Source organism: Salvia hispanica, chromosome 1, assembly GCF_029641045.1.
Source record: "Salvia hispanica isolate PSC_SH4W2 chromosome 1, Shi_PSC_v1, whole genome shotgun sequence".
In the NCBI taxonomy this organism is placed as follows: Eukaryota; Viridiplantae; Streptophyta; class Magnoliopsida; order Lamiales; family Lamiaceae; genus Salvia; species Salvia hispanica.
Genome location: NC_142692.1, coordinates 63,526,414 through 63,537,977, shown reverse-complemented (window position 1 = coordinate 63,537,977; position 11,564 = coordinate 63,526,414). Strand labels below are relative to the sequence as shown.

At 42.9% G+C, this 11,564-nt stretch overlaps 1 protein-coding gene and 1 long non-coding RNA gene across 2 annotated transcripts; one reads left to right on the top strand and one right to left on the bottom strand.

Moving 5' to 3' along the window:
- Nucleotides 1-260: 260 nt before the first annotated feature.
- LOC148934357 (uncharacterized) lies at nt 261-2,025 on the bottom strand. Its single transcript, XR_016134362.1, has 3 exons — nt 772-2,025; nt 594-661; nt 261-517 (listed from the first exon to the last, which is right to left on the bottom strand). It is a non-coding gene; the product is annotated as an uncharacterized LOC148934357 (long non-coding RNA).
- A 2,877-nt stretch (nt 2,026-4,902) lies between these two features.
- On the top strand, nt 4,903-7,394 carry LOC148934356 (uncharacterized). Its single transcript, XM_089062282.1, has 3 exons — nt 4,903-5,367; nt 5,568-5,822; nt 6,153-7,394. Exons 1-3 carry the CDS (start codon nt 4,903-4,905, stop codon nt 7,392-7,394), a joined length of 1,962 nt encoding a protein of 653 aa, XP_088918408.1.
- The last annotated feature ends 4,170 nt before the right edge of the window (nt 7,395-11,564 follow it).

Here is an 11,564-nt window from a genome sequence, read left to right as displayed (position 1 = left end):
AGCTACGTGGGAATTTGAAGACAAGATGAAGGAAAGGTACCCAGAGCTGTTTGAGTAACATAAGCAAAATTTCGGGACGAAATTTTTGCTAAGGTGGGTAGAATGTAATACCCGCTCTTTGTTACCTTTTCTTTAAGACTAATGTCAACCTAGAGAAATGTTTGTTGTTTTCAAATCAGAAATATTAGTCGATGGTCTTGCTTGGTTGCTAATTTGAAGAGTGTCGATCAAACTAAAACAGATTTTCGTATATACGTGTGAAATACAATAAACGTCAAGAAATAAAAATGATTTACACATGTGTTGACAAAAAAAAAAAAAAGAATTTAAGAATACAAATATACAAAGAGTTGGGCCTCGACTCTCGAACACGAGATTTCTTTCGGCCCAAAGACTTAGAGGGCAGCCCGAAGGCCCGTGCAGCCAGCCCGACTGCCTCGTCTCGATCCCAGGCCACATCCCCAATTTTTTTTTAAAAAAACCCTTTTCCTTTATCTGCCATTAAACCTGCAAGAACCTACAAAACTAATAAATATTTTAGATTACTTTTCCCAACATCAAACCAAACAAGGAAGGAGGCATCCTTTCTTTACCAAAGGAGGTCTAAATGATCCCAAAATGGGAGGTACACTCCTACACAGCCAATGCACCAAACCGAGAGCTGTATGTGAAAACAAAAATTCTTAAAACTTAGGAGTACAAGGCTGCAAACCTGTGTACTAAGTAATAAATGAATGAAGGGACAACTGAGATAAAACATTTAGAATTTACCTCTCATTGCTGCCAAGAATTTGAGACTTGCCTCTTTTGGAGTGGCAACCTATCCTTTGACCGATACCTTGCTGATCAGCTAGCCCAAAACGTGTCCCTCCAGCTGCGCCAAATCAGCCCAAACCGAACAGCCACCTGCTTCCCCTGCACATCAAACAAAGTAACCTAATGAAGGTAGTACTTATGTTTCAAGAAAGAGACAAAGGAAGTAAACTAAAGGTGCCATCTGCAGCATGAAAACAAAGAGCTTTGACAGCCATTTAAGGCCTCACGAGTACACCACACTTCGCCTATATAAACCACCATAAACCGCCCCTGACTCCCTCCCCAGAAACCACAAATTCACTCACAATCAAGGAGTGCAGCAAGGAATCGGGAGGAGCAAGAAGGCGAGGAGGGGCAGCGGCAACACGGAGAAGCAGCCGTAAAACGAGAATCGCAAAGGAGAGGTATTCCATAGCCCACCCTCACCAATGCATCATGATAGCCAATCATAGATAATCAAGAACTTAGAACTATAGGTGCTCAAAAATCCAATGTGAACTTAGCAATATCGACTGATAGAACCCATACTTTGAGTAAGAATACAAACCAACACAGTAGGCCTCATGTACAAGTTTTGATATCAAAGTTTTCCCCAATTAAATTACTACCCAAGATGGTTTCAACATCACACAGTAAGATACACTAAGACTTCATCTTTGAAACATAGTATTGTTACAAGGAAATAAATGAGAGGAAAAAAACTTAGCTTTGGAGCAAGGAGTGATGGGAGAGCTGCCGGACGGCGAGCTGCGATGACGGCGGTAGAGAATTCGCCGGAGGGAGCCAGGAGAACGCCGGAGGCAGGGAGAAAGAGAGGCGATGCCTCCTTCCTGTCGGCGACTCCGCTAATAAAGATGAGGCGACGGCGGGCTGGTCTTCAAGGCGGGCCAAGCCGCGTCTACCTCAGCCGGAGACGTCGGCGACGGCGCTGAATCGCCGAGAACGAGCAAAGGATGAGCGGAGAGGGGAATTTCAGAGGCGCGGCGTAGCAGCCGAAGGAGGGAGAGATTAGAAGGGAAGAAGGAGAGAGAGAGTTGGAGCAGCGGCGACGGCGGAGCTCGCCGCGCGATAACGGCGACACAGGCGCGCCGTCGATCCAGAGCTGGAGCCGGCGACGAAGGGGGGGGAGATGCGCCGTCGTTCCTCTCCAAAGCAAGGATTAGGAATTGGGGTTTTTGATTTTGATTTTGGGGATTTTGTGTTTTGAGAGAGAGAGGCCGATAGTTTTGAGGGAGGAAGAAATTGGGCCTCTTTCATTTGGGCCTCTCCTTTTCTTCTTTTGGGCCTCTATAAATTAAATGCATGGGCTAAGGTTTTGTTAATTAATGGACCAATTCTTTAAATAATCTAAGGAGTTGGGCTAATAATTAAAATAAAATGGGAGTTTGCTCTAGCCTAATTAAATCATGAGCCCACCTATGTTGCTAAATCAAATAATTGAGGTTAAGTAATGGTCCGCTAAATTTTTTTCACGATGATAAATTTAATTCCCAGACTTTAGTATTAGCGCTCGAGTAATTTATGGTGCGAAATGATGAAAAGACCTCGAGTCTATTTTAGTACTCAGGGACTCTTTTTTATGAATTAAGGAAAAGGAATAAAATGATCACGCACTTAGGATGCATCCACGTTTAAGCTTAATTGATTTATCAAAGTCTAATTAAATATTATGCTATTTCCTAAAGGGGCGTCTACGAACGTCATCTAAGGCCAAGTTAAGGAAATTACGGAAAGAGCTTTAGCTTTTGAGGTGGGCATTTCTTTCAAAATGTGATTTCAGTATGAAAATGTGAATCTTTGCTCAAGTATGTTGTCATGCCATGTTTTGTTTTATGATTACCTATCTGCTTGGCTATGCCAAATCAAGTTAAATCGAATTCGGGTCCCAGTAGGGCCGCAAACCCTACTCGGACTAGTGTACACATAAGGGGACCGTGAGCTAACAAAAGGGGTTGGCCGGTCCAGTGACCGTCGTGGAATGTGGCCACATTCCCGGTTCACATCAGTTTCAGATATGGTATATCTATGTTATGTGATTGCGCAATCAAATCTTTACTAAAGGAAAAGTATTTTAGTGACTCGGGTCTTTTTAAGTAAAACCCCGTGATCACTCAACTCTGGCATTGACAATTAAAGATAAAACCATTTTTGGCAATGTGCCCACTGAGTATATCAAATACTCAGCCCTGCATGTTATTTTCAAATGTGCAGGTTGAACGTGTACGAGGAGGCGAAGGTGTTGGGACAAGACTTTTAAATAAGTAGTTAGGTAACCCAAAGTAGCATGTCTTCATACGTGCTATTTTGTCTTGGACTCTTCCGCTGCAAATCTAGAATTAAGTGCTAGAAAGCTATGAACTTAGTCTTGATACTCTGAACACGTTTTGACTATGAACCCATATGCCTTTGATACTATTGATTTAAGTGATTTCATCCTTTTATTGTTGTCCCTTGATTATTGAGAATTTTTAGTCGCGAAATAGCTACGCTCACTAGCACTAGGGAGTTGTGGTCGTGACATCCCTTGTCCTTGATCATCCATCCGTGTGGGCGGATCTTAGATAATCAATAAATAACTTTTGAATAGATCTAGGAAAACCCAATACAAACACGAAATTGTCTAGATCTAATCCTATGAATTAGGATAGATTAAGAACAATAATCAAAACCCTAATTCTCCCACGTGCTAGGCACGAAATTCGAGACCAAGAGGGATAGAGAGAGAGGCGCCGATTTTGGCGGCTAGGGTTAGGGTTTAGTGTTGTCTTGAATTGTGTGCTAGGGTTTCCACATCCCTTCAATATTTATAGTGGACTTAATGGGCTAGTAAGGGGATCCATGGAATGACTTAAGTGTTGGGCTCACCCATTAGATAATTAACTAATTAAATCAAATGACCCATGATTTAATACATTATCAATGGAATATTATTTTGCTCCACTAAAGAATAATATTGCACTCCCACTTAAATCACCAAATTACAATACTTGGGTCCATTTTATTTTATAATATTTTTTAAGATTATCTTGATCCGTCAATTTAATTCTTTTGTCTGCTATGTGACTAGAATTAAATTAATTCTCCAAAGAATTTTTCTAGTTTGAAACTTTATTTATTATTCGTGGAATAAATTCCAACTGCGCAGTTTTCTGAGTGATAAATTCCTTTTTCAAACACCTCTTGGGGATCACCCCTTAGGGATTTAATCATACCACACTGGGCACGCGAATTCTATGAAATAATATTCCAATACCTTCATGTTATTCAATTGTTACCACCCAAGATATCATGAACTTGAGTTACGTACAAACTCTCACATTGATAAGTCAAAGTGACGTTTGATTGAATAAACAATATTGATATTAATATCATAGACTAGAAAATACTAAACTTTCTGAAATATATTCTTATAGTAGATAGCAATAAAGAATACATTTCATATTAGATCATTTCAGTGCTTTACCATACCGGTGTTACTAATCTCGTCTTAGGTAAGAGAGAATTATCACAAACACCGCAACCGTATCAATAGGTAGCCAAAGCCTATCTAGGTTGTGAATATGTTTTTCTTCTTACTAGATCTGGCCAAGTCCCTTACTGGAAAACTCATGAGGAGATTCATCGAATTTCCCTACTTGACCTTCTTAGTAAAAAGCGTTAGACTTGTTTATCATATTTCAATAATAAACCATTATATTATATTATTTATTCTCATAGATAGGTAAACAAGTGGACGTGGCGTTTCTCGTATACATGCACAAGCTGACTGTACAAAGGCATGTACGCTCGAAGCATCTTTTAGTATACAAACCCCAACAGACGTGACAGGAGTCGTCCAATCAGCTGCGAGAACGCTCAACCGCCTCCCACCCGAAGCGTCGCAACTGGTAACCGCCTGCAACCGGTCAAAACCCTCAACTGCCCACCCCACTATAAAATACTCCACCGCCTACTCCCCTTCACTCTACAAACCCTTACCTGCATTCTCTCACCCACAACCACCACCCCACTCCGAAAACTACCACCCCAATCCGAAAACCACTGTGAACCACTAACTGAAAAAGAGAACCACCACTGACACAGACCATGGCGAAGAGAAAAGCAACCAGCAACCCGACATCTACCACCGGCGACAACCCCCCAGAAGTCCGAGCGACAGCCGAATCGCAGCCGCCGAGTCCACAACGATCGCAGCCAATGCCGACGCCACAAATTCCGGCGATGGTTCCCTTAGACGCACTAGCGGCGTATCTAAGGAAACAAGACCCGAACAAAGATTGGACAGCGACCCTGGCCGGATTTAGTCTGACCGGAGGGATGCCGGCGACACCAAACCCTACCCCAACTGCGACCACAGTAAACCCACCCATCACCATCCCAAAAACCTCAAACCCGACATCCAAAAAGACCTCCCCAACAATAACTGCACAGTCAGAACCCTCTAACCTTTCTCCCAAACACCAACAAACAGAGTCACTCGATGTTAGCCCACTTTCCGCCTATCAAGATCCCAACTGGGGAGAAACAGAGGAAAGGGAGAGCGAAGGAAGGGTAAGCGAGGGCGAGAAGGATGAAGCAGAGGAGATAACGGCCACTGAAACCAGAGCCGAAGAAGCAGAGAGGGAGGAGATAGATCTGAACGAAATGGCCAAGAGGCAAGGGTTAATGACGGATGATGAGTTCCAATCGGTTTAAGGAGGTGGAGATAGGATAGTGGTAAACCCTGAAGGATACTGGACCTCGCATCCCAGGCAGTAGGAAGAGGGGAAACAACCATGGAAGCAGATGAGTCAGAGGGGGTAGTCCACCAGTCAGTGGAGGAAATGAGGGAAGGACAAACCGAGGAAGCTGAAAAAATTGAAAAGGAGAGGCAGGAACCAGAGACATACCAGTCAATGGAAACGAAGGAAACAGAAGAAGAGACCAAAAAACAACTAGAGGAAGCCTCAATAGTGTCTAAACCAAAGCCAGTAAAGAGGATGCTAGTGTTAAAGAACGACCCCAAGGTAGAAAGGCAGAAACCCCAAAAAGTGTCACAGAGATGCTTAGGAAAGTGGAAGTCCAACAAGGCAGGAGCAAACACAGCAGCAGATGCAGTGGAGGTCTCTAGCGAAGACGAGAAGACTACTCCTACAAAACCTGGGGAGGAGCCCTCGAAAACTAGCCAGAAGGACACCCGAATGGCAACATGGACAGTTTCATCAACGCCGACTGACCAGAAGGAAGATGCTGACAAGGTGGCTGAGGGTCTAGACTTCGCATCAGAGTCAGTAGGTCGGGAGGAGGCGATAGGAAGTGATACTAGTACCCGCATGGTGACCGAGCCTACTATCCAGGAGGACGCTTCAACACAAGCCGATGAAGAAGCAAAGGCAATGGAAATCGAAGACAAGTACATCCAAGAAAGAAAGAGAAAGGGGAAAGCCCCAGTTAAGAAGAAGCAAGTCGTCAAGAGACAGCGCACAGCCAACACCGGCATAGTGATCAGAGAGACGGAAGAAAGAAGGAGGTTGAGTGACAACGACTACACTTCCAGCGAGGACTCAAACTCAGAGAGCGATATCTCTCTAGAAGGGGAAGAGTACCATGAGCAGCAGCTCCCCAACAACCACGAAGAACTAGTCTACCCTCCGGTAGAGAGGATTGTGTACCGACGGTGGAGGGTAGAGCTCACTGATGAGCTTATGGAGGACATGAAGCACTACAACACCAAAAAGCTTCAAGACGTATTTGACGACAAGGAAGATAGCAGCAAGCAAGTCAAATGCGGAAAGGTACTCCACATACCCTCTCTGGATGAGTTATCTGTACGTGATTCTTTCCTGGCCAGTATGGAAGCATTGGGTTTTGAGTGGCTGTTAGAGAATAGGGACCCGAAAATATCAGTAAGATTAGCCAAGGAATTCTTCACCACGTTTAGGTTCCGAGTTACGACGGACCTAGACGAGGTGTCAATTTCCTTCAGAATATTTGGTGGAGAGCTATCCATGAGTCTAATCGAGTGGACTGTGAGATTGGGGATGTGTAGCCTGGAGGAGGCTATAGGACCAGAATGGAGAAGCCGAGAAAGGGGGGTACCGAGGAGGCACGTAGACTTTGAGCCTCAGGAAGCCTGGGAGGAGCTAACCCACCCCGATGCTGGTCAGTTCGCCTCCACCACATCCAGATCCACCCACTTCAACAATTCCATGCTCAGACTGGTGCAACTCTACTTAGGCTACAACTTACTGGGACAAAGTAATTCAGCTGCCAGAACGTCTATGACTGAATTGTACATGGTGTGGTACGCTAATCGCGGAAGGAGGCTGCATTTGGGATTTTGGACAGCCTACCAATGCCACCTGATAGCTACCCACCCAGCTAGGAACTTGTCCCTCTGCAACATACTAGGAGCCTTTGTGCGCAACAACATCATCATAACAGAGGCAAACGACCTATCTCCGATGTACATGGTCGACGCTCCTGGACTGTTCGATATACCCTTCTTCGTCCGCACAAACGTGGTATACTACCGAGAAGGAGTCCCTCAGTTCTACCCGATGGGAGAAGCCCCTGGTGGAAGGGCACAACAGGGCTAGGAGGGGCAAGCTGGGCAAAATGAACAAGCGCAAAGGCTGAGGCAATCACGGGCAGAGATGGCAAGGCTGGCAACTCTGATGGAGAGCATACTGAAGGAATTAGCGAGAGGAAAGGAAAGCACAGGAGCTGGAACAAGTGGCCATGGAGGCCAGAACGATGAACCCACCGAACCTGAGGAAGAAGAATGTGATGAACCAGAGGAGGCAGAAGACAACCAACCGGAATCCACTGAAGAGGAACCAAAGGATCCATCTGCACAGACCCCTACGCCAAGGAGGAGTAGGAGGAATGTCTGATCGACCCCCTTCCCCCAAACTGACCAGTTAGTTTTCTTTTTAACTTTTAGTTTTCTTTTATTTCTTTTTTTTTGTTACGTTTGTTGTATAGGTAGTATTATATGTGTATTTAATGTGAGCAAACCCCATTCATAACACTTAGCCTATCCAATAGTCTAAGTGTGAGAAGTAAAGGGTTTGCTACTTCGGTGCATGTGTTTTGTTTATGTTTTTTGTATTCTGTCATAAGCATGTTAACTCACACTTAGCCTACTGCGTAGTCTAAGTGTGAGGAGTTTATCTGTTTATATATCATGTTTTGTAATATTCTGTTCTGTTTTGTCAAATCTATATATATATATATATATATATATATATATATATATATATATATATATATCTAAAAGTCTCCCACTTAGCCTATTGCATAGTCTAAGTGTGAGAAGTTTTTAGATACAGTATGTGCTTGTTACAAATGTGTGTCTGTCATACTAGCCATTCCCATTTTTAACTTCACAACCCGTATCCGGGGCAAACACTTGTGAAGGGAGAGGGGAGAGCAAATGGCCAGTATGACATGTATATATGTGTTATTTGAGTCAGTGCATGTTAGTGTTTCTAGGGTTTGTTTAGGTCTAGGAATTATGTGTGTTTTTTTATGAATGGGCTTAAAACTCAACTGCCTCGAACTGACGGTGAGGGGAATTGAGGGAGATAAGACATGCTGAAAAACAGAAACCACCCCCTCCAGTAACCCCTAGTTAGTATAGATGATGCAAGTATGAAGGAAAAACCTATCCCTTAGGTCAGACGAGAAAGCCCTCTTAAAAAAGGCGAGTTAGAAGCCCAAAGTGGAACTACTTTCCACTAAACACAGAAAAAAAAGAAGAATGGCTACCACATGATGTCTAGGGCAAGGTGACCGCGTGTAGCAAACCCTGAAGGCAGTAGGAAAACCCCCCACGAAAAAAAAAAAACCCTACCCTTAGAACCCCACTTTCTAACCTGATTTATACCCCGAAATAACCCATCAGCCACTAGGACTGTGTGTGTGCAAGGCATATGGCAAGGAGGCAACTGCCCAGGAGGACATACAAAAGGAACCAGCTGAAGAAAAGAAAAGCAAAGAAAGAAGGAGAAAATCGATCAAAAAAAAATTCCAGATCCAAAAAAAAATAATAAATATAAAAAGGTATAAGGGTGGCAAAGCCACATAAAAGAAAATCGAAGAAAATGGTCGCAGATACTTGACCACAAAAAGAGAAAGGAGGAAGAAGGAATAAGGGTGGCGAAGCCACAAGGAAGCTACTGACCAGTTGGAAGCCAATGTCAGAATTGTCCCGCCAAAGAAGAAACCCTGGCCAGAAGCCAAAATGCACACAGTTCCCCCTCATCAAAATAAGTAGTTAGTTTTTGAACCTTAGAGCCTAGGAACAACCACCCCAAACATTACAAACCAATAGCCCCGTTACAAGCCTTAAAGACCTTCAGGAGCTGCACGTGAGATCTGAGTCCGAAGCATCTGTGGTTCAGCATTGAGAGAAAACAGTCCTAACATCCCCTGTGAGGAATGAGTGACTGAGTGAACCCAGTGTTTGGCTTAGGATTGGGTGATCATGACAAGCGGATATACTGACTGGGGAGGAAAAGAGGGGCGGCCGGATTGCACCTGATCTCAAGAGGAGGGATGGTTGAAAATATAGCCTGTTCTATGTGTTTAAGTTATTATTATGTGTTTATGTGTTTTTGTCGTTGTTTGTTTTTTCTTTGCGTCAGAGTTTTGATTCTAGTTAGGTAGAGTCGATCAAGGGGAGTAACCAGGCTCGAATTCGACTTATTTCTTTTTTGTTTGTCTTAATGCTTGAGGACAAGCACGTGGTAAGTGTGAGCAGTTTGATAAGTCGTATTCTAAGCCTTGGTTACTGGTCAGTATGTCGTGAAATGCATGTATTATCTGCAAAACAGTTGCTCAAGTGTGCAGGATTAAGGGATCCAAGTCAGTAGGAGACGATTCAGGTGACGCGAGTGAAAAGAGCGCTAGAAGGGTGCAATACTGACCAGGATGCATGCCAGAGAAAAAGCTCGAGATGGAAAAGAAGGATAGCTGGGATGATCATTAAAAAGGGCAGAAAAGTCAAATCGTGAAGGAAGTCTACCCTAAAAGCAAGGGCAAACCTCCCTATAAAAGAAGCCACTTGGAGAGAGACAAGAAGTTCTTAGTTCGCAAGCCCTCGGTTCTCATACACACTTAGTAGAATTCTCTCTAGAATATCATTCCTTCAGTATTATCCAATCTCTCGTTCCTCGCCACAGCTATGGTCACTTGACGTCCAAGAGTCTGCCGGAGAAATCATCGTTCCACCGTTCCAGCCAGTTTGTCGTAGTAGTCTAGCAGTATCACCACAGTTATCCGAACGTGTCCATCCATGTGGGATTCGACTCTTACCTCCATTATACTAACCAGTAGAAGTGGGTTGAGGAAATTTGTTTGACAGGTTCCGGTTATCGTGCCAACGACTCAGCTAGGTCGGGAATCTCATCCTGATCAGTTGGATACACCGCTGCATTTACACCCGTTGACCGAGAAAACCTGCACTTTCAGAGGGCCTTCCCCATCGGCCTCCATCTCCCCACCACTGCGGCGGAAAGGCCATCGATCGCCCCCCTCCCCTCTCCCCCAATGGGCCAATGTATCGGCATTGGCCGATCCTATAGGGTCGTCGATCGGCCCTCCATTGTGGTGAGAGAGCCGATGATTGGCCCTATGATTTTTTTTTCCATTGAAGTAGAAAGAGAGATAGAGAGGGGAGAAGAAGAAGAAGAAGAAGAAGAAGAAGAAGAAGAAGAAGAAGAAGAATGAAACCCTAATTTATATATAAACTATAAATTAGTGGGCCAATAATTTTATTAAATAAATGGACTAAGGGCCAATAATATTATTAAGTTAATGGACTATAAAGTAGAGATGGCCTAATTTAGGTTTTCATTTAATTAATTAATAAGTTGTCACATATTTGAGATAAATTAAAATTTATTACATTTACTATAATATTTTTGCATCTCGTTGTATTCTATTTTCTAATATTGTAATACAAAATATTTTGTGCATTTAAATCTATTTAATTTGATAACATATTAAATATACAAGTGCTAAAAAATTAAAACAAAATAGGGATGATGTGAAAATGAAATGGAATTGAAGGGCTCTATGAGTGAGCCCTTCCATTACAGGGAGATAGGCCATTTTGGCCAAATGCTTATGTGGAATGGGATGACCCTTCCATTATGAATGCTCTAAATAAAAATTGTAATGAACGGACACAATAAGGATGCATGATATTCCTTCTATGTAAGTATTCTCTCTCGTGCTCATCATATTTATATTATCAACCAGACTCATCATAGGGAAATGCTAAAATGACAACGCTATTTTGGGTGACACTGTACCACCAATCTGAACCGTTAGATTTTGGTTGAGATGCAATTCTTAGATTGACATGTGGCATGTTTTTGTTTATAAAAAAAATCAGGAATTAACGCTGAAGGGCAGAGATGGAAACACAATTCCATCGGTTTCTCTCCCAGCGTAAATCGCGTGATTTATTCTTCTCTCTTTCTTCAATTTTGGAACATATTCACGATAATTTGAAGCAGATTCTGGCTGCGCTGATTTCAATTATTGACGCTCTACCTTTCTAACTATTCATTCAATCTTCAATTCATTCAATTAATGGAGAATTAGCGTTCTGATGTCGATGGATTTCGCTGATTTTCCAAAAAGTAAGAAATTCTTCAACTTGATTATGTTCATCTTTAATCCAAGAATTTGAACTGGAGTTTTGTTAATATATTTTGCAATTCAACTTGGTCGTTTCAATATGATATTCACCTCCC